A 24,836-nucleotide genomic window follows, 5' to 3' on the forward strand; every position below is an offset into this window, starting at 1 on the left:
GACTTGGTAGTTGTCTTTGCCTTGCTTGAAGCCTTGCCTTGCTTAAGCCTTGCTTGAAGCCTTGCTTAAGCCTTGCTTTCAAGCCTTGCTCTTGAACCTACTTGGACCCATCTTGTAGAAGCCACCTCGTGTTATCCTGCCCTGCCTCAAGTGCCTGGTCCAGAGACTGGGATATAGCCATGAGCCATACACAGCAAGCCAAAGAAGCCACAAGCCTAGAAGCCAGATCAGCCTGGGACCATGTGGTAAACTCTCCTTGCCAGCAATCTGCCATGCCTGTACCGTACTAGAGTGCCCCAAAGCTCCATTGCTAACACAGCATCCCCCGTGTGGGTAAAACAACCTGTGAGAAATTAATTCATTGCCCTTTGGGTATAAAGGTTCTTACCCAGTCCCCCCCTGCTGTGAGTGCTATGAGCTCTTGGGGACCTTCTCTTTCCAAGTTATCACCTCCTAATTTGCATATAATTTTTTGTATTTGCCCAAAGACTGTATATTCCCTTCATAAATATATATTCCAACCATACAACGATCCTATTTAAGGAATTTTGGCAATTTTCATAAATAAAGGGTTACTAATATTTTTATTAATACCCATTTGCCTTATCGTTTATTATTATTGTAAGGGTAATTAATAATCCCCTTCACAACAGTGTAGTAAAACCACACAGGCCTGTCAAAAGATACTGATTTGTTTCCTCAGCAACAGAAAGTGATGCAAAATCAAAAGATCTGTGAAAGGACCAGATGTATTGACACTGTGTGTGTTATCAAATACCAGAAGTGGAAATTAAACCATGAATTACATATTAGTCAATTTCCCTCTCCTGATGAATCCACAAAAGTGGAGGTCTTTTCATCAACAGTCCATCATATTGTCCATCTACCCTGACAGGTCAAAACTGTCTATTTTAATTGACATTGTGTTGTTCCCTGGTGGAAGCTAAGATTTTCTATCTCAACTTTATTAATCTAAGTCAGACCTCAATATTAGAGGAAAGGGAAATAATAAATTATAATCCATATCTGACACAAACCTGAGGCATCAGTGTAAGGCCTACAAGAGTCCTAATAGACTTCTAAGCACTCACAGAGTGTACATGTTTATTAGATCTGAAATGCTCGGTACATTTTATTGCTTTATGTTGTTGATTAACACCACTAGGCAGCTAGAAATCACACAGATGTTTCTCTCTTCCCCTCCAACTCTGTGTGGGGTAGCAGAATAGGAAAGGAAGAATAAAAGCAATAAAATTTAAGGGACAAGGTATGTGATTGATAAGTGGAAGATGAGAGAAGAAAACAAATTAAAAAGCCAGTTCCTGAGCTAAAGATAGCTAATCCTCCTAAAATCCTCTCTTTCAACTTCTACTGCTGAACATGTAATTATATGGTATGGAATATCTCTTTGGTTAGTTTGGGGTATCTGCCTAGTTGTTGCCCTGTCAGCCTATTCATTGCCCCATTTTATTCATTGAGAGGATAAGAGAAACAGAGGAGGACTTGATGTTCTGCAATCACTTCAGCAAAAGCTACCAAAATCTAAAACCCAGCACTACATCAGCAGCTGTGAAGAAAATTAACTCTGTTATAGCCTGACTCAGCAGCCCTTGCTGCCAGTGCCTAATGTATCCTGGTTTGCTTTCATTCTTTCTCAGCAAACGGTGAGGAGCAGGGGAAGAAGGAGGAATTACACGATTCTCATAGAAATGCCTAAACAAGCAAGGGTGCATCACATTTGTTTTTCAGTCAGACCAAAACAAGTCTCTAGTTTTCCATATGTGTAACCCCTCCAAAATGGGTATTGAAAGAGATGATAATCTTCTTCACAATGACCATCAGTAATACAGAATAAATATTAGTTAAAGGATAAAGACATGAAGATATACATAAAACAGTATTATAAAGGCTTACAAAAAGTAGATAATGATAAATAAAAAAAATCCTAGATTCATATCTGTTCATGCTGTAAAAAGGAGATAAGGTTAAGGGGTAGCACTGAAAAAATATAAAAATTAATAGTTTTAACATAAGATAATTGATCTCACTCAGATTTTTGTAAGTTTCCAAAAGCACAGACTTGTTTTCTGATATTGACAGGATCCATATAGCGCATCATTTAGTAAAATTATTTCCTTTCATGGTGTTTTAGAATGGCTGATAAGCTTTATCCAAGGATTTATTACCTAGAACTGATGATATAACTCAGTGCTTTTCATTAGGAAATTGTGAAGGGTTAAGGCTAATCTAGCCACTATATGAATGACAGATGCTCTCTGTTAACCCTTCTGCCTTCCCGAAGGGGAAGAGAGAGGGAACAAGGGAGAGGTTTGGATGGGTTGCAAAAGAAAACTAAACCAGCTTTAATGAAAATATTAATAATAAAATGAAATATATATAACTATATATACAAAAAACAATATCTAACCCAACCCCACTGATGGCAATTACTTCACCATCACCACTGATGCTGTGAGCAGGAACCAGGGAAGACCCAGACTGGACTCAGTGGCAGACAGGAACCAGATTCAGGAGCTGGATTTTGGAACTGAATTCAGGATGAGAGGTAAAATGGGCAGAATCTTCCTCAGACATCAGCCACCAAAGAAGCAAGCTTGATCCTCAGGATTGCTCAGCTTTATACTGAATATGATATATATGGAGTATCTTGATGGTCAGTTTAGTGTCACCTGTCCTGTATGCTCTTCCTCACTGCTGTGACCTCTTATTTACTGCACTCCCAAATTGGTACACAAGATTTAGCAGAGACTTTGGTCTCCACAGGAACAAGAGCAAGAGCCTTCCTCCATGCCAGTTCTTGATAGCAACTATAAGCATCAGTTATCACTGCTAGAAGCAGACACTGTCTGCAAAGATATCCCATCATCTTCAGAGAGTGCAGTTACCTGGAAGAGATCGAGCTGAAAGATAAAATCTTTGAACATAACTGGTTGTCCCCCTCTTGTAAACCCTTCTAGTCCTAAAAGCAGAAATAATCGAAGTGGCAATTTAAATGTAGAGCTGCATATGTACAGTTTGCAGAGGGCAAAAATCATATAATAATCTGATCAGTAAACACTGTAGGAAGTTTTGTTGGCAGATTTGTTATTCCTAAGAGTTTATTTCTAGCAATTTTATCAGTGCATTGTTGTTTGGTTGTTTGGGGTTTTTTAGTTGGTTGTTTTGGTGTGGGTTTTTTTTTTTTTTGGCTGGTTGGTTTTTGGTGTTTGGGTTGTGCTTGGTTGGTTGTTTTTTGGGTTTTTGGTTTTTTTTTTTTTTTTTTTTTTTTTTTTTGTTGGTTTTTTTTCCCCTAGCATTCTAGTGAAGCTGCAGCAAAGTTTATGAAATGCTGCAGCATTTTATAATATTTTCTGCTAAGTGGCTGAGGTCAAACTGAAGTCAGTTGCAGGCAGAGATACATCTTTCAAGATCTACACTCTGATTCCAATTGATATTTACCTGTATGTAGAATTTAATATATGAAGATATACAAACTGTATACTTTTTTACTGAGATAAAATATGTATGAGGGACTTCCATTACATTCAAAAGGTTTCAATCAAGTTGTTTAGCACTACTCCTATATGCACTTTTTTTGAGAGACTAGCACTGAATGAGAAGATCAGAGAGACCTAGTGGGTGTCCAAAGAAAGCTTATGTGCTTCCACAGCCATATTAGCATCTTTGGGCAAAAGTGCTTCCTGGGATAGTGAAAGAAAAAATGGGGAGATTTTAGCATAGAACAGTTTGCACATCTTTCAGACTGAGACAATATTCTCAGAAAAAGGACATGAATGGGCTTTGGAGAATAGCTCACAAACAGAAGACAGTTTCAAGCAAACCAACAGTGCAGTTAGTTTCCATTGAGAAAGTTACTGAGAGACTAACCCTAACCCCAAAGCTAGTCTGGAAACAGATATTTGTCTTTCCATGATACAGTGAAAAGATAATGGTTTCTAGATTTTCTGCTCTTGGTTTTTTTCTGCTCTTGGTTTGTCTTTTTTTGTTTGTTTTTTGTTTGCTTGTTCTTGTGTGTCACTTTTAATTTAAAAACCTTTATGATGATTTTTGAGTACCTCTCTAAGAGAAAATCTAGACTGACCTGTGTCAAAACTCCAGTGTTGCTGCTCTAGAAGACATGAATCTGACCACCTGGAAAGGTTCAGAAGAAAGATGCTAATTATGCCCAGAAATACTTTGCTTACCTATAGATTGGTCAACCATTTAAATGGACCATGTAATGGATTTCTGCAACTCAGACATACAGCAGAAAAAAAACCTTAAATTTCAATCATCCAAGATTCTAGACAGAAGAGGTCACCCACAGTGAAAAAATAGGAATCTATGAGTGGCCATAAGGTCAACCAAAATGACAAAATTCTGCTGAGCAGTACAAAAGTCTGGAGTGAATTCTGTGATATTACAGTATACTTTCCTTGGAATATGGATACATGTTTGTACATGTATCATTTTACTGCTAAAAAAACCAAACCAAACCAAACACCAAACCAAGCAAGCAAATAAACAAACAAACAAAACAAAACAAAAAAAGCACCCAGATTAAAAAATCTTGAGGAAGTATTGTCAGACATAATACTAAAATCCTGTGCAGGTGTATTAATTCATCCCAGAAGTCATATGTTCTTTTCAAAGTACAATTATAATGTTTAATCCTTCTTTAGTCTCCTCAGTGAATGTCACTATTGAGGAAACGCATGTCCAACAATGTCAAAGTCACCACAGTAGTCTATGAAGGGAACATTTATCTTTTCTTTTCAGATGTTCAGTGAACTGCAGCAGTATTAAATCCACATTTATATGTAGGACTATAACCAGGATGGCCAGGAACTCAGAGGGACTGTGTTCAATTTTTACTCTTTATTAAAGGAGAACGTGCTTCTCTACAGGGATAAAGGGTCTGAAGGACAAAGGTAATAAAATGTAAAATTAAGAAAATTTATGTGGCACCAAATGAAGGGGGATGATGACAGAGCTGCAGGGAACTATTCCACTGCAGATGCACTGATTTCACTGTTTTTTATTTTGAAAATATGATCTATTTGTGAGATATTCTATGGAGTGCAGTTCTTTCTGAACACTTGCTAAGCACAATACATAGAGAAGGGAGAGGAAAATCCACAAAATAAACATCATAACTGAAGATCAAGCATTCATGTTGGGAAGTATATTGCTCTAGAAGCTGCCTTCTTAATTCAATATCTGAGTCACACAGAGTTATAGTATTCCTATCTGACATTGCCAAATTATTCATTTTTTGTGTATGCTATTCCTGAATTCATTAATCTTCAGATATTACGTGATACAGATACAACATCTCTTAGACAGTTAAAGAAGAAAAACAACAATAATAAAACCCCCAAAATTGCTCTGGAATTTGCACAGTTGTCAAGTTGATCAAACTACTGTAAGTTCTGTATATGTGAGCCCAGAAGATTGAACGTAGCATTATAAAAATATTGCTGCTTTTTAAGCACCTGCTGAACAAGATATTTTAGATTTATAGGTTTCCAAGAGACATCAAATTTAAATAGAACTCTAAATATGTGTCTCTTTCATAGTAGATGTTAGCCTGTCAGTTTACTTACTAAACAAAAGTCCAGCAAGAAAAAAAACCCGTATCTTTGGAGGAAGCATGTTACCACAGAATTTAAATAAACTATTTTCTCAGATAAGCAGGATCTTGCATTTGTGGACAGTCTCACAATGTTTTCCAAAGAAGAGTGTTCAGTTGTTTCTGGGAATAATGACAACAAAACTGAAGATTCCTCTTAAAAAAATGTTATGGCACAAATATTGACTGTAACATGGTAGAATTTGTGTAAGGAATTTGTGTAAGAAATTTGTGTATGAAATAGACACAATGCATCCATCTTGAAATACTTAAAGATTTTCTGTGGTAGATCCTAGAGGGATGCCTATTAGGAGTTATAACAAAGCATCCCAGACAGTTTTATGGCGATACTCATCATGTGGTATGGGTTACTGCATGATATCCCTCAAAACTGATACAGATGGTCATTTGAGGCTCCCTTGGAACTACATCTGAAGTTAATCAAGTTTCGGCAGCAACCTGGAATGAGCATCATCCATATTCTTATTTATGTGTGTGTGTGTAAACGGTAGTTGTGTACAATCCAAATATACATCTATAAAAATGAACTATTTTGAAAATCTGTACAATGAAAGTGGGAATCATCTCACCACAACTTAACTAGGAAAAAAAATCTGAAACACTTGTCAAAAATCTAATGCATAGGGAAATATAAGTATGGTTTTTTCCTCATGTACTCTTGCCATCCGTCTTAGAAAAAAATACTTCACAGAATCACAGAATGTCAGGGATTGGAAGGGACCTCAAAAGATCCTCTAGTCCAACCCCCCTGCGAGAGCAGGATCACCTATACCAGATCACACGGGGAAGCATCCAGGCAAATATCTCCAGAGAGGGAGACTCCACAAACCCCTGGGCAGCCTGTTCCAGTGCCCCATCACTGCCACAGCAAAAAAATTTCTCCTTATGTCTACATGGAACTTCCTATGCCTCATCTTCCACCCATTGCTCTTTGTCATTGGGCATCACTGAGAAGAGCCTGACTCCATCCTCTTGGCACTCACCCTTTACATATTTATAAATACTAATGAGGTCACCCCTCAGTCTCCTCCAAGCTAAAGAGCCCAAGCTCCTTCAGTCTCTCCTCATAAGGAGGATGTACCACTCCCTTAATCATTTTTGTGGCTCTGCACTTCTATGATTTGTATTTTAATTTTGCAAATTACTTCTTTACTTATTTTTATTTGAACGTTTTGCTGTTAGATTGGCTTTCAGGGATACTAGCAAACCCCACATAATTCCAAATCACTGTCTGAATTAACAGCATTTACGACCTTTTAGCCTGTTCAAAGAGTCTTTATCTGACCAATACTTCAAAGTCCTATTGAAGGCATAGAAAGGAGAGGCTCCTGGATCATGCTGCAAAAGTTCTGCAAGGATCTGGGTTTGTGATGCTCCTTGGCATTACATCAATGGGGAGAATACCTGAAACTATTACAAGAGCAGTACAGAAGTTACATGCCTGCTTTTCAAGCAGCTTCATGTAACAACTGTCTAATCTTTCTATTATGGATGAAAAGCTGTGATTTAAATGAGCAACTGTGATTTAAATTCTCTTCTGTTGGTTCTCATCTTAATTGCCCAAGTGAAAACTTAATCCATGGTAGCCACAATCTAAATTGAAACTCTGAATATGGCCAAAACTTTTAAATGGAAAACTTCTAGTTTTCAAAAAGTTCCTCCTTTCTTGAGTAAAATAATAAAATCCTGATTATTCAGAATCTAGGTGGGGCTTACACATCTGCATCTTCTAGGTTTTCTCTTGCAAGTCCTAGTGATCATAATTTCCTTCTTTTTTCTTCCCAGTGGGATTGGGACCATCTCTACCAATGCAGTTTCTGCATAATGGAGTATGATTTCTTCTCCTTCTAACCAGAATTAAAAAAAAAAAAAAAAAAAGAAAAAGAAAAAAGTCTGTTTTGATCCTTTCTACAACACAGCATCCCTGTTATGGTAATGTAATGATACTCCTTTCTAGTTTGATTTTTAAGGTATATCTGTCTTTTTAATACTCTATTTTCATGTAATAAACTTCTTTGCCAAGGCAAAATATTTCATCAGGCATATATGCCCTCCAGGTGGAGCAGCCGAGCCTTTAATTGCTTGGAAGAGGCTGTAACATCAGGGACTGAGCACTACTGGGTACAGCTCAGAGAAATCTAAGTTTACAAATCACTGCACAGAAATCTTCCGTTATCATTATCTTACTGCATGAGACCATTTCTGGATACTAATCTGGAGACTGTCAGTTTTCGTTACTGTAAATGACTGAAATCAGAAGCTGCTTTGAGTCAAGAGACTCACTATCAAATTTAATGGATTTAATTATTAACGATGGCCACTATATTGTTTTTAAAAGGATAAAAGTTGACATTTCATATACAAATAATTCCATTTAAATTTATCTGTCCACAGTACATCTATGTGTACCTGAGCTATTTAATTAGACTCCATTTATGAACAGTAAAAAGGAAGAAAAAATTCTAGTATTATTCCTCTATACATAATTATCTGAATTAATTTACCTAATGCAACAAAACACCAAGCAGACAGCTTTCAGACATGGATAAACACAATGAAATATTCTTATTACGTCTTCCTTTTTAGTCTGAACCAGTAGTTTGCTTTGAAGAATAGTTTCTCTCCATGCCTTAACATTAATTTACAAGAGAGTTAAAGTGAAATACTAGAGAAAAGAACAGGAAAAAGGAAAAAAAAAAAGGAGTTACTGTAGAATATAGAATGTCAGAGGAGAATATAAGTAAGAGGAATTACAATGCAAGAAGCTTACATTTAGTGCTAAGGAGGGATTGAAGCAATAGAAAACTGAAGATGTAAGGGAGGGAAAGACAGAGATAATGAGCAGGAGACTGAAAAGAACTGTTAAAGGAGGTGATCTGCTGAGGGTTGTGTACAGAGTGAAAATAAAGTAATTAAATAAAATAATTCAAGTTAATTTGTATGCATGCTCATTTTTCTTCTTCAATAGGACTGTCATCATAGGGTTTTAAAAATGGCAACTACACATAGCAATGCAACATTTAACTTATATTTTAAAATACTTTATTCTTTAAATATATTTTTGTCTATAAAAGCAGTAGTACATGGCAAACTTGTCTAAAAGTCTGAGAATAGGTTTTAAAAACATACAACTATCTAAAACAATCTAATTTTCAGATAGTCCACCTGTGCAGAAATAATTCTGTCTTTCTAAGATCTGCTTTGGTTTCCACAAAAGCACCTAGTAACTGTTCTAACGCTAAGATTCCTGTTTGACCCATCAGATTCACTTAGGCCAAAAATATGAATGATCTAATTTTTTTCTCTGCTGTAGTAGCATCAGATACACCTTTATCTGATAGCTTACTGTTAATTCTAAGAAAGGGATCTTGAAGTTCTGAAAATACAAGCTTCTCTTTATGTTTTTTACATAAGCATATTTATTGGAAAGATTCTAATCAAACTTATCACACCCTGCTCATATTCACATACAGGACAAGTAGTGAGCCTCTCATACTCTAGTCACATTTTCCTTTTGTCAGCTCAAGTCAACTGACTGAAATCAGATGAAAATTATGTATAGTGTGTATTTCATGCATGAGAAGCCTTTTCAACATTCATTATTAACTATGATAGCAAAGGCTATCATAACTATGCCACAATCTTTGTTTCATATTAGGGTGTAAAAAGCCTTTACCCATTTACCTTACATTATTGGCATATTTTTAATTATATCTACTAAATGAAATGTAATGCTTTTTACTTTTTGATCCAATGGTTTATGAAGCTCTTGTGGCCATGTAACCTGAAATCAACATGCACATGGTCTACTATTGAAAACTTATTTTATTCTTTGAGAGGGCAATCTTATTCCTATCTTTGATATCATTTGGGTTAAATTGGTACATATGTTTTACCAAATTTTTGAAAGCAAAACACAAGTATTACAAGATTACATAATCAAAGCTTTACAAGATTTTCAAATGTGTATCGTACCAACTTAACCAAACAATCTATTATTGCTACTAGAGCATTTCAGACAATTTCAAAGAAGAGAAAAAGCGCTGATCCAGGCACAAACAGTTCATCATATGACTTCACAGTTTACATCATACTGAGTAAATCTCAGGAAATGAATGTACAAATAACCTTTTTATCTCATTTCTGTTGACATTTCAAAAGTATCTCATAGGTCACATAAAGAAACATCCACTAGTCTTGGCATTCATCAGTCCTTTGTGGCAGAATAAGGAATAATAATGGTTTCACTAACTTAATTGCAATGACCTAGTAACAGGTGATTAATGAGAAACAGTTATGCAAGCATGGCCACTTAGAACTCAAAGTCAACACCCTCAAAAGGAAAATGAAAAACCCTCTGCTGAAAAAAAAAAAATTAATCTCAATAAAAGGAAACACAATGGAGCAACCAAAAGGCTAAAATACTGGCAAGCAATACATTATTAGAGACAATAAACTAACTTCTCAATGGAAATGTTTACCACTCATCAAAACCTACTCAAAAATCTAAACTAGTGAAGTAACATAAAATTAATCTTCAACTGGCAAAAATATCATGGAACAAAGAAATTAGAAGATATAATTAAATCTAAAGCCTTAATGAAAGTGGCCAAAAGAAATTTTGAGAAAGTACTTGCTGAAAAAAGTAAACATGGCTTTACTTAAAGTGCCAGACAAACCAATTAAAAGTCTTTGAAAGATTGTTTAAATTAATTTTCAAACCCTTTAAATTAATTTCCAAAACCTTATGAGATGATCTTGTACAACTTATTAAAGGACATAAATGGAGATCTGACAGGGATAAACAGAAAATGAATCATTGATGATGACATCTGCAACTGCTGAAATATTATTTTGTACAGTACAACCAGTTTCCCAATCATGAGAGGTCTGAAAAAAATTTATAAAATGCATGTTCAGAAAATGGTCTTAGTTTATACACAAAGTTTCCAAATTAGCTATTCCTAGGGAAGAGATCTTGTATTCTTTATCAATAATTCTGTAGTAGCATCACCATGTGTAGCCAGAGGCAAAAGTTAAATATGCTGAAATGTTAAGTATGCAAAAGTTAAACATGCTAAATATGCTATTTTGTGCTATTAAAATAAACAACATTCTGATGCCTCTGTGAACTCCCAGGAATACTGAATACAGTTCAGGAACTATAATATCTAATACAATACAGTAAAACATGCTTCAAAAAAGTAGTAAAAGGTTGTCAAAATAACTGAAGTTAAAGAATAGCTTTACAATGCAAAGAAAATATGTCTTTGGTTAGGAAAAAGATGCCAGGGGTGAAAGTTGGTGTAAAATGATGTAAAATTGAGTGGACAAGGATGATCACTTGTGTTTTCATCACTGTGACACAGTAATTCTTTCTTCATGCCAATACAAGGAGTTGTCTGCTGAAGTTATCAGGCAGTGGCAGAAGTTAGGCAGGAGGAGATAATGCAACCCTATAAACTACTTCACTTTCTGAAGCTGCTGCTGCTGGTTACTAGTCAAAGATTAAATCTGAGGATCAATGGATCTTCCATTGGAATTTGTAGTCATTTCTGTATTCTTACAGTCAGTTTTTACTGTTCTGTTTTTGAAACATTCAAAATAACTGAAGGCCTGTGATAGTGTGTTTCAAACTAATTTCAAACAATTTGAGCTGTTTTTTTCTTTCTGAAATAACAGGAAGTTCTCCATTTCATTCTTCCTTAAACACCAGAGCCATTGTAACAGAAATGCTGTTACTGTAGTTTGCCAGTAATACAGATGTTGTGTCATCAGCAGATGCCCTCTGATGTTTATTGTAAGATGTTTGTTCAGTATAGGACTGTTTTATTTAGTAATGACCTCGACACCTTCCTACCTTCATACTGAGCAATTCTGACATTTTAGCATAGCTATTGCATTTATGTTATGCATGAGATTCCTCAGACACATCAGGCAGCAGCCTGAACTTCAACTGCTTTGGCAACTTATCCTACAAATGTATTTTGGTGCAATGGTACCAGACATCTGATGAAGGCATCTATCAGGTTCTATAGCATTCCTTCACTTGCGGTCCCACAGCATTTCTCTACTACCTGTCTGTTTGATGAAAACCCTTGACTTACAACATAATAACAAAAAGATCCCAAAGAAACAAAACAAAAAAAAAACCACTCCAAGATATGAGAAGAAACCCACATGGATTTTCAGTTTTCTAATGTTATGAATGAGAAGAATTGTATATATGTTTTAAAATCAACTTTAGATAAATCATAGAATGTTCTGCCTTGGAAGGCACCTTTAAAGGTCATGTAGTCAAGTCAAGTGAAATTATTTCCATAATTTCAAAGCCAGCATCTTTAAGTTCAGAAATCTATTCCCATTTTTTTTGTGGGTTTTTTCTTGTTTGGTTGGGGTTTTTTTTGGTTGGTTGATTTGGGGTTTTGTTTGGTTGGTTGGTTGGTTTGTTTTCCTTAGGCCTTTAAAATTCTTGGACATTTCATTACACTTTTAAAAGGACTGCTTGCTGCTATTTTAACCCTGTGTTCACCCATTTATGAAACTGCCAGGCTACCTAATACTACATCAACTTTAAATTTTACATGTACAGTGAAAGAGATCTTTTGGATAATGGTTGCTAAGAACAGATTTATTTAATAATGATTTGGTATATATTAATTTCTTCTGATCAAGTGCAAGTCTGTGGGATTGTGACAGAATGCCTTAGAGCCTCTACTAATAAATTTCAGAAGCTACTATTTTAGGTTTAAGTTTACCAATTAGAGAAGGTAGAGCAAGAATATTTCTGTCCAGAGAGGTGTAAAGATAAGCTCATGTACCTGTAATTGTCCAGGATCAGGAGTCTAAGCTACAAATAATCAGCATGCAAGTGAGAACTGCCTAGATTAGCCGAGAGGAAATGCTGAAAAAGGGGAGGTCCAGGACCTAATTTCATTGATGGTTATTTAGCCTGATATCTTTTTAGTGCTAAAGGCAAGTACAAAAGGTAATCCATAAAATATCTTATGCAGAGCCAAACCCCAGAAATTTTGTATAATGAATGCCCAGGTTAATAGATCAGAAAGTCACATTCCTTCTCACAGTTGTGCTCATGTCCTCTTTCTCTGGCCCAATGAACCTTTCATTCTTTGCTGCTTAATGACACATTTGCAGAAATGTGAAGATTGTGTTCTGTGGGATCCCCTAACCATAGTTTGGGCATCAATTGCAAGATTGATGGCAAATGTATTATAGACAGAGATTACAGACAGAAAGAGTCACGAATTCACAAAGTAACACTTCTTTTTCAGTTCTTGGGACAAAGGAAATTGTATATAAAAATACCAATGTCATTTATTTCTGCTTTTTTATCAAGCAGAATTAATATGTTGCTCTGAAAAGAAGACAATAGAGAAATTTGTGGAGATTACTAGAAAAGTAATTACTATTATTAATACAAGAATATTGATTTAATTTTGCAATTTGTAAAGAATACATCAGCTTCAGGTACTTCTCATCATTTACTTTTCAAAGTCACAAGGTGATAAAAGTCCTCTCAGGACAAATGGGAGCCTGGCCAAAATTTGGCAAGATATGGGCTTTGTGGCATTAAGAGTAAGGAGGTCTGAGACAGGTGCAATGCAAGTTTTATATAATTTAGAATTTATTAATCAAGCTTCCAGACCTTCTTGTTAGCAGTTAGTTCCATAACTTTAGTCTTCTACTTGAATACCTTATTTTAGTTTCTGTCTACAGTTTATTCTTAAGCACTCTTAAGCCTTGCAAATAATTATTTTCTCTTTGCTGTTTATCAGTTTTCCTTAATTTCTCATTGTAGTCAGGGGTCATAGTTTGTCTCAGTTTCACTTTCCTCACTAATGACCCTTTCTGCATCAAAATATGAATCTTCCTGTCCAGCCCTTGCAACTGATCTAGCATACAATAATAGTTCATTGAACATGAGTAATCAGAGGGAAAGGCATAGTTACAATAATCATAGAATCATAGAATCATAGAATCAGTCAGGGTTGGAAGGGACCACAAGGATCATCTAGTTCCAACCACCCTGCCATGGGCAGGGACACCTCACACTACATCAGGCTGGCCAGAGCCTCATCCAGCCTGGCCTTAAACACCTCCAGGGGTGGGGCCTCAACCACCTCCCTGGACAACCCATTCCAGGCTCTCACCACTCTCACGGTGAAGAACTTCCTTGCGTCCAGCCTGAATCTTCCCAACACATATAAAATGTTTTTGATAGGGAAATTATGCAATGTGTTGTGCAGTATGGGTCCTTGACTTCTGGACAGTATGAGATTAAAAAAAAAAAAAAAGAAAGAAAGAAAAAGCCTTTGTGATGGTATAATTAATGATTATTTTCATTTTGGGGGTGTCAAAACTATTAACAATGAACAATTAACAATTCATCAAAATAAATGTAATATCCCAATGCTTATATTGGGTCAAAAAGAAAGGCTTTTAAACGATAGATAGCTGTAATATGTCCATTTTCAATATAACATATGCAGGACTTCTTATGAAGTATAGATACACAAAACAAAAGGAAGCTGAAGTACCAAGGCTCGGGAAGAAAATTATGTGCTTCCACCAAATGCAACATGAAGGGGGCATTGCAACTCACTATGAAAAGAATCAGTAAAAGAATTTAGCTTCCTGGAGACTTAGTAGAATGCAATAATAATAAGAAAACTGGGAAAAAAAGGGGGAAATAGAAACCAGTATAACTTATTAGAAAGAAGAAAAAGATCATATCAGTTGGAAAGAAAACTGTGAGAGAAGGATGAAACATGGATAAAGAAAAGAAGAAAAAGATACATGAGAGTTAAGTAGTAAGAGAGTATAAATGTAGTTTCTTTCCAGGTCTTACATTTCCATGCAAGGATTCAAAGCTGAATCTTGAACCACAAAGTATTAAATAATTAAATATGTCTGTTTAAGTAATGAAACCTCTCCTCCTGTAACAACATGACTTTCGATTCTGAGACCCTTGGTATATGATCTTATTTATGATTAGTGATTACAGCTCAAAATTAATCTCATTACTTTTGGAAAGCTATGGTAGCATGCCAGAACAGTTTGACTATGTAGTTTATTGGCAGATCCAAAATCACATAAATTAACAGGATGTAGAATATTGCTTATGGCCACTTTCGACAGCCTCCTTTTAATTAATTTTATTTCTAGATAACTGTCTATTCCTGACTGTATATTACTCAAGAGAAATACTGAGACAATAAGAAAAGTGATTTCTATGGCAAAGGTTCATTGTAACAGAAGTTAAACTTAGCTGAACACAAAGAGGATTTCTTGCTTAAATATTTTCTAAGATCTTTTATTAAAAAAAAAATGCCACTTCGGCTCTCATCCAAAACAGATTAAGATCAATGTTAAAAATAAGCATGTTCTCAGCAAAATTTATGCATTTAAACTATCCACCTTATAAAGTCTGATATCGATTATTCAGAATTCATGTTTATCGATGCAGTCATGTCTAAAGTATTTGTCTCTCTAAGGAGTTTGAAATCACTTAATGCAAATTCTGGTATATGCATTCTTTATGCTTCAGGACTCTATTCGTATTTGACTTTGGCAGAACTTTTAACCTTTCTGTCATGCATCCCTCTCGTATGCATCAACTTACCTTAGCATATCTTCTCCTAAATTGTGTGTAAGTATATAGTATGATCTATGTTTCAGGGTGGGAGGGGTGGGGAGAGTGATTTATAAGAACATGGAATACATGGTTCTCCCAGACCATACATGAAGATTGGGGAAACAAGCAGATTGAGTCTTGAAATGTCTACCCTCCAGCCACACAGCAGAGAGTGTAACTGGATCTCACTGTAGGATGAGGTCAGAATAAAACTGGAATGTACAGGTGGACCTAAGAAATAGAAAGTACTCCAAGATCCTACAACAGATTCGTTTTATATCCAGTTTAACATTTTAGACACTAAACTGTTCCAACTGTGTGTGATTCAAGCCAGTGGTTTTGCTGAACAGGTATATTTTTTGTCGCTGAGAATTTATTTTCTTATTGATCACCATACTAAACAGCAGACTCACAGATATGCCTCATTGTAGTTATATCTTGAACCATGTAGCTCTGCCTATAGACTATTTTTTCCTTTTTGTGGGAAAGATAAGATTTTAACCTTTTGAATTTACGTATAAGAAAATGGGCATAGGCAAGTTTCAAACACACATGCTACAATCCCTCATTGTGTCAGTGTATCCATTTAAAAGAATCACCTCTGCAACACATAAAAACAGGCGTATTTATTTTTGCACAGTGACATTTTCAGGATTCAATTTCCTTAAAAACAAGTTCTGTAAAACAAAGCCAGGTTATAAGTTTAACATTGTGCTCTATGTCTTCACTTGCTTTCTATACACACATGTTCAAGATATAAGGGGATAATGGTAAAAGCATAACATTCAGTTAACTGCTCTGCAAATATTGCAAGTCTTAGGACAGCTTTATTGAATGCATTTACAATCATATTTGTACATTTTCATAATGTATTTGTTCTCTTATATTCCAAGCTATTGTACACTTAGTAGTTCCTTACCATACTACATACATTCATACCTCAACATCCCAACATACTTCTTAAATACTACTTTCGTTTTCAACTAAAATTTCACAATTTCTGACTGGACCAGTTTGACGCAAAAGTTGTATAATACATCTCCAAACAAGTCTCACTTTCATATGACAGCACTGAAAAGTTCATATTTATGACATACTGGTAACCACATAATTCCTACTTCAGCTATGTTCCACTTGCAGGGAGGACTCAGCCCTTGGCTTCCAGTCTCTTACACAGAGCAGGCAGCCATAATTTGAGTTCAACTTCTTTTTGGCAGACATGAAGGCAGAATTTTTTTTAGTTAAAGAGGAAGTCATCCAGCAGCACAAATCCACTGGCATTGTATGTTGATTCAACCACTCTATAAAAATTGGTACTCCATTCTGTGTGTAACAGTCGCTTCTGTGTCATTTTAGTTACAACCCTTCCTCTAATTTTACTAATTTATGACTATAAATTTGCAAGCAAACACTGAAAATAAAAAGGACATAGATCTTGTCTGTTTATTGTTTCGTTGGTTGTTTTGTTTTTACAATTACTTTTTAGGAGGGAAGAAGGGAAAGATAGCAGTCATGCATGTAAAGTTCATGGAAGAGCTTGGTTTAATTTTGTTTACATTTTCTTTCTTATTACTCTAAATCAGTTCCCTAATGTCATCTTAAATTTCTCCCATAGAAAACATGTTTTTAAAGGATGATGTGTAATGCAATCTCATTCCAGTAGAGCCCTGCCATGTATTTTTCTGCAATGGTCCACATACATAAACATGTCAAATAGACATCTCAAATAAAATGTAGACTTTTTTTTTTTTTTTAATTGAATAAAAAATGAACATCTGATTTTAAGGAACAAGTAAAATTATCTATGATTGTAAGGAATCCTAAACATTCCCAATTTACAATTAAAAGAACAACAAATCCATTGGTCAAAACTTCACAAAGAAAGATTTTGAACTCCCGTAAGAACAACAAAGTAACTTACCTACAATAGCTGCACAAATGGATCTGTTTTTTCAAAAGTTGCTATTAATAACAAAAAAAAAAATTCTTAAATTATAAACAAGTTGGTAAAGAATATGTTGTATGGTGCAAACTATTTGCAAAGTAAATGGTAACATGGATAAATCTATAAGTCAAGCAGATTTGCAATTTCAGGCAGATTTGTTTTTTACACTTCATTGTTGGGATTTCTACTAATTTGGATGTCTGTGTTAGTCACATTGGCACCTTTACAAAACAAACAGGAAAATTATGCATCTCAAGTGATGTGGGGCCAATTAAACTGAATATTCATCTACTTACTTTAAATATTTCACCTTTCGAATAGTATTTCTTCCTGCAAAACTTTATTTGGAATAGCCTCTACATTAGAAATAGTGCACTAAGTATACTAGACTTTAAACACAGCCTAGTCATCTAAATGAAGAAGACTGAACATGAACCTGAGTACTGGACTTCTGCAAGAGCGGATTTTTGATTTTCAATTTTTTTTTTTTAATTTTATTTTAATGCATTTTTAAAAGCATCAGGTCCTGGGAAAATCTAGGCTGACAGAAGTGTAAGTAGCTTTATACTACAGGTCTCCTGGCTTTGCAAACCTTTAGAGCGCAACAGATTTGGGATTGCTTAGCCTGTAGAAGTGAAGGCATCAGGAAGACCTTACTGTGCCTGTCCAGTAATCAAAGGGGGCCTGTAAGAGAGATGGGAACAATCTTTTTAGCAGGATGTGTTGCAACAGGACAAAGGATAATGCCTAAATTTAGACTAGATACAAGGAAGAATTTATTTATTTTTTACAGTGAGGGTAGTGAAACACTAGCCCAGATTGTCCAGAGAGGTGGTAGATGCCCCATTCCTGGAAATATTCAGGGTCAGGTTGGATGGGGCTCGGAGCAACCAGATCTAGTTAAAGATGTGGGAGTGATTAGGTTAGATGGTCATTAAAAGTCCCTTCTAACTAGAAGCATTTTATGATTCTGTGATACTAGGCTTTGGCAGCTCCATGGATCTGCAAGGGGAAGCTGTAGATAGTGATTACAAGCTGTATTTTTTCCTTGCCATGGCATTTCTTACCTCTGCTAGCAATTTTCTTCACGGTTTAATTTCCAGCAGTTGCAGTCCTGCACATGGAAATCAAAGTTTTGCTGATTTAAGGATTTTGAAGAGTCTTTCTGCCCCTAAGTGTACCTAATCCCCATGTACTATGAAGCAGAACTATAATGAGGGAATTTGCAATGAAATGTAAGGTTATGCCAATTTGAGCAGCTTTACACTGGATTTGGAATAAGGCAGAAGAATAATTATTATGCTGAATATTTTATACATTCTCATTTAAGTTAGAATAGATCCATATTGCATGGATAATCTATTTTTAAAGAGAAATATTTCTGGAGATACTTTTACATATTGAAATTCTGAGCTGGCAGCAAGACTGTATTACCAAGTATATACATCTGCTTGGTACAGGAGGTGCAAAAATGTCCAAGAACTTGACATTCCCAGATTTGAAAGCATGTAGTTAGTTACTGACTATACTGATACAATTGAGCTACTCTCTGTCTATGCCGAGATTTTTAAGTATTACTTTGGGATAAATAACATTTTTTCTTCTTTTACAGTGACCCTACAAAATCAAGTCCCTATTTTACAAGAAAGAACACAAAAAAAATACTACTTTCAAATGGTGTTTCAATTTATGAGCCAGAAGATCGGTTGCAAAGTTATTTCCCTAAAATCAAATTGCTTCTGTTGGAAATGAAATATCTTGAGGAATGTCTTCTTGCAAGTCTAACAAAAATCTGTTTCCTAATATTCTTCTTACATTTCTGAGACATTTTTTGTTATTTTACTATGTTATCCATCACATAGTACTTCCTATTCTAATATTTTGATAAATATTATATCAATTACAAGGGCTGCCATATTTGGTAAGAAAGCTGATTTTGTATGAAATTTCTACCAAGGTTGAAAACATGCTCTACAATCCATCAGGGATTTCGCTTTATGGTTTGTACATACTACACACAAGCATCAAATGTGAGTTGAAAGCAATGTGTTTCATTTTTTAATTTACTCAACTGGAAATCGCTTCAGGATTAGAAAACAAACCTGGAAACAACAGAGATACATTTACAAACATGAACATATAGACATCTGTATGCCAGTACTGGGATTATGGTAAATTGTGTATGACTAAATGCACAGTTAGGTTTATTTTTTTAAGTAGGAGTAATCTGACATAGCCATAAGATCTCTATTAAGAATGTCTACATTTTTAGAAAGATGAAACTTCAAAGAACTTTTACCCTGGAAAATAAAAATAAACCTTTCTTTTTTATGTCATGCACATCCACTTTGTAGAAAGCATAATAGGAATTGCTGCTTTCATCAGAAATATTATTGAGGGAAAATGTGCCTAATGGCAGAAATTCAATATAAACAGAAACTGGGAGTGAGGCAAGAAGAAAAGTGAGAAAGAAGTATTTTACATAGAGAAAATGTGCACCTGGATTGTAAACACACAAAACTAAACACAGGTCTATGTGGGGGAAATGCTAAATGCAAAAAAAGTGATTCATATTCTGGTTCAGGCTAGGTAAATTTGAACTAGGTAAATGGTTTTGTACCACCTAATTACATACAGGTATATAGTCAAATATCTAAGTTTCAGTCAAATATCTAAGTTTCCCACAAAATTACAGATTTATTAATGTAATTTACTACTGACATTTCCTAAGTAACAAGAGCTTTTTTCCAAGCCTTTAGCAAAAAATGACTTTCTATTTATTCCTTGTGAAATAACTAACGTAAAGTCACAGATAACAGAATATATTTTGTTATGCCTAATCCACTGTGAGCTCATTAATAAGAAAAGACTTTTGAAGTGTGAATTCTGTTGTGAAAAGCCTGTATTTCATTCATAATCACAATGGACAGTGTTTCTAGTGCTTGCTCATGGACATCGAGGTCTGAGCCATTAAAACCTGTATTACTTCAAACCCACTTGTGAGTTATTTAAGTAATTGAAATTTATTTGGGCCTTCTGAACATATAAAATAGTCTGTATAATATATATATATATTTCTAGGAACATTTTAATATGAGCATTTTTAAAACAGTGGTCATGGTTGCTGTTTTCTGTAGAAGAAAATGACACTGAAGAAAATAACCCTTTATCTATGCTAAAATGGTTCTCTTAAACCAATCTTTTCAATATTAATTCTCAGGCACAAGAATGACCAGTTACTGCCAGTATTGTTTTCTCTATATGCATATAAAATTTGTATAGAGTCATCCATTTAAAAATAGCTTTTCTTGCACTCATGTCCTCCTATCTCAAAAGCAATAGCAGCAAGAAATTAATAAAAGTTTGAACAAAAAACAAAAACAAAGGAAAAGGACTTTTTGACACATAGAACAGAGAAATGCAAGACTTCACAATAGTCCCCGAGGAACTTAATTTTAATCAACCTTGAGGATCTTAATTTTAATTATTTTAACTTATGTTTGATTAATACAAATCTGTTCATATGCAAGAATGGCAACAATAGGGAAAACCAGAAAAAATAGATAAAATGAATAAATGGAGGGTAATGTAAAATAAAGATTTGTTGAGATTGTGAACAAAAAGGCATGCTATGATGAATAAAAGTCAGTAAAAATGCAAATTTTTAAAACAGAATATTGAAGTAGAAAATTTATAAGCAGCATTTTGAGGAATTTAGTTATTGATTTAATTGAAATTAATACCTACTGCAGATCTGATTTCACTGTGATTTTCATACTGAGAAAATCTACCATGCTAGAATAACAATGATGAGATAATCTGACTTTTGAAAAAACAGCTCCTTTTCTGTATTAGTAATATTGCTCAGCACAACTCAGCCTATTATAAGCAATTTTAACTCTTATACATAAAGAAAGGTTCCTAATGGATCACAGAAATCAATAAGGTTATATTCCATCTTGATTTGAATCCATCCTGAAATCAAAAGTAAAACTATTCTTGTTTGTAAGAATAAATACAATGGCAAGAAAACCTTAAAAATAAATAAATTAAGGAATCACTAAATTCTTTTTAGAAGAAACTCCAAAACACAATGATGCAGATGTATAAAAAGAATTTGAAACCCAAATATGGCTTTTATTGTGGATAGATTTTATGCAATTGAAATGAAACAAATCAATGATTTTATTCTTTCATCATAAAATAAGTGAAACAGTGTGGAAAATTTCACATGAAAATAATACTTCATTTTTGAGAAATAAAAGGCCAGTTGAAAATGTGTAAAAGGAAATTGAGAATAAAAAAATAAAATTAAGGATAAATTGTGTATAAGAATGACTGAGGCACAGAAAAAAAAATCTGCCATGGATTGCTCTTTATGTAAATAATCCTTTTTTAAAAGTCACTATATAAGTGATCATATTTCTATTGTGTATGAATATAAACAGAAGGAAGTTCTGAGAATATAATTAAAATTAAATTTCTAACTTCATTTGGTATCTGTGTAGAAGAACTGAATGCTGATGTCTATATTTAATTTCAGGTGTAATTCCAGAAACTTCCTCGTTTGGTCTCTGAAGCTTACATTTATGTGAAGCAAAACTTGTAAACAGGTAATATTTTTTTTATTTAACAAGTTGTTAGAGTTGGGGGGAAATGAACTTGCTTGTTTCTGGAAAACTAACTGCAATTCAAAAGCCAGTTGACTATAGCTGACGATATTAGTTAATGTTGAAAATTTTGCAGGTAATTTCTAATTAGGACAGAGAAGCATTTAAAATATTTAAAGTTGTATACGGAGGTTAGAAAACAGATCTCCACGTGTGCTGATGCTGTTAGAAGGAAAGGCACAAGGAAACATCACAAGTAGGAGACTGTTTTCATTTTTTCACCTCAAATGGTTTCAAATGTTTCCACTAGGAAAACTCCTAACTATAGACAGAATTCCTTCTCAAAATTGCTAGTGACAGAGGACTGTGAGGTTTCTGCCTCTGAACCATAAAATGTTTCCTAAAGGATCAGCAAGGCTTTAAAGAAAAAGTCCTGTTCCTAGAGCATGTGCTTCCCTTAACAGCAGAATTTCATATTCCATTAGTGACCTTAGGATTCTAACTGATTCAGCTGAGCAGATAGAAATCATCAATGTCAAATCTCCTGCCAAGGCAAAAGCTCAAAGTATCATTACTGCCAAAAATGATCAATCCTAAAGAGAAGCACGGATGACACTAGTATATTTGCCATATGAACTTTATTAAATCAAATGGTCTAATTTTCCTTATTTCATTTGCATTTACTCTAAATTCCCTGCTAGAAGTTATTCTCAGTCATAAGTGGAAAGTCATAAACTGGCAGCTATAATCAAGCTAAATTTGTGTATGTGAGCATCAGAATAAAATGTAGTATTTTTATCCCTTTTGAAATGTTAAAAGAGGCTCTATAAATTGTTTCAGCCATGGTTCATTTCTTATATGATGTAGTGAAGGAACAGTACCAATTTTCAAGCTTTTCATGAGCTGAGGTTTACTTTTAGGTTTGTTTTGCTTCCTACTGTAGAGCAATGTATTGGTCAGTCATTATGAATAAAACTCGAATATCCAGACTTTTCTACCTTTGCCCTTCAGTAAGAACCAAGCTGCCTGTTTAAACAAGATGGCAATAATCCGTTTGAAAACAAGACTTGAACAGAAAGAATTTATATTACTATTGATTTTTCCCTTTTAAAATACACCCTTTAAATGACATCAAATGTACTTTAATATTTCTGCAGTCGAAACTCCTGTGGCCATGAAAACTGTTTATTCCCTCCTGCTTCTTCTGTAGAGCTGTCCCTTGATTAACCAGTCCTCCTGGACACATTCCTGAAAACAGCACCTGAACTTAATACTCCATGTTCCCATATTTGTGCCTACAGCAGCCTGATTCTTTTTCCTTCTTCACTGACTGTGAACAGTTTTCATGATTTTATAGGGCATAAAAACTGAATCTTTCTCACTTCCAAACTTCTTCAAGTTTGTGATCAACAGAGTATTCACTGCGTAAATCGTGAAGTTATCATTCTCATTGTCTGATAGAAAAATAATCATTTCACAGTCAGTAAAATCCTAAGCAATGATGGCAAAGTCACGGTTGTTTTATGACCACAACACAGGCACCAGCTCTTCCAATATTTAGGGAAGCCATCTGCAAAATAAAACAACAAACCAAAAAGAAACAACCAAAAACAAGTTAACTGAACAGGTACAAGCCATGAAGGAGATTTCCGAAGTGCTGTGTCAACATTATTCTACAATGGCCAAAATGACGGTCAAAAGGTCAAAACTAATATAAACTTCTAAACAGCCCCCGTCCCCAACCCCACAATATCCCACGATGGTAGTTTTAAAGTCACATCTGACAACTTTCACTTAAAAGTGTGAGAACAGGAAAAAAACAAACCAAAACAAAAGCTGTCATCGATTTTTTTGAACTGCTGATATGCAAGGAGTTTCTATAAACTGTAGATTGTAGCTGATGCTTACACTTTAGTCCCTGAGGTCAAGACTAGCAGTACCAAACTTGTATGTTTCCAGGATTCCTGAACAGGTTCAAATGTCCTTTAGAGTAAGTTTGGCAGCTTTAGACACTATTCAAGACAACACAAGGATTAATAACTTTAGGAGACTGGATCTTGCTGAAACTAACACAGTAGAGTAAGTTTCTATGATGTACAATAGTAATGAAAGTACACTGTAATTAATAGCATTGTGTGTATCAAAGCAGAAGTGTTACACATTTCCTATCTGTCCAAACGTTGCTATTCATGAGGTTTTTATGTGGAGTGGTGGATTTGGGGAAAATAGACCTCAGGTTTCTTAGGAAATGTCATAAGAATGCTTTCTTGTAATTTAATTAACAGTAGATAAAAAAGGTGGTTTTCTGCATTAACTTTACATCATGTATGTCCACATTTAAGCTTGACAACAGAAGTCTCCCTTTACAATCATAAAAAGAAATAGAGATTTTTCTAGTATAATACATCTGGCTTATTTTAAATTATTATCATGCTTATGAAGTATGTACTTTTCTATACTAAGTTTAAAGGGAATTTAAGGGTGATTAATTCAGATATAATATTTACACTGGTGGAACAAATTTTTTTCCCAGAAAATTTTAAAACAGAATTCATAACAGAAATTGTTGAAACAATCCTTTGTTTCTTTGTAAGTCTTTGCTATGAATCCAAATCTTTCCAAGCACTATACTGACATAATAAAATATATTCCTTTTAAAACCAAATCATGACTTGCCAGCTTCTTCCACTATACCACCATTTCTGTTATACATATTAATTCTTATGTGGTACATACATACAATTAAACTTTTTAAAATATCCATCACAAAGAAGAAAATGGAATTGATCAATGAAATGAAAACTTAGCTCTCCACATAACATACACAATTTTTCATGTGAAGTATCTTCAGGAAATGCTAGCTATGAAATAACATTCCAGATCCATTCTCATACTCTTTATGACATTTCTTCTGTGTGAAGAAGGATGAAAAAAAATAATTTGCTACAGAAGTTGATCAAACAAGAAATTTAT

General features: G+C 34.6%; 1 protein-coding gene across 2 annotated transcripts in view; it reads right to left on the minus strand.

The window, feature by feature from the left end:
- Positions 1-23,373: 23,373 nt before the first annotated feature.
- Positions 23,374-24,836, minus strand: part of KLHL1 (kelch like family member 1) — a 223,834-nt gene continuing 222,371 nt past the window's right edge. For both annotated transcript variants that reach the window (XM_054381796.1, XM_054381787.1), the window contains one exon: positions 23,374-23,433. In XM_054381796.1, coding sequence (XP_054237771.1) covers positions 23,374-23,433 — 60 coding nt within the window. The remainder of the gene's footprint in view (positions 23,434-24,836) is intronic.

The sequence above is a fragment of the Indicator indicator genome, chromosome 1 (assembly GCF_027791375.1).
Source record: "Indicator indicator isolate 239-I01 chromosome 1, UM_Iind_1.1, whole genome shotgun sequence".
NCBI classification, from domain to species: Eukaryota; Metazoa; Chordata; class Aves; order Piciformes; family Indicatoridae; genus Indicator; species Indicator indicator.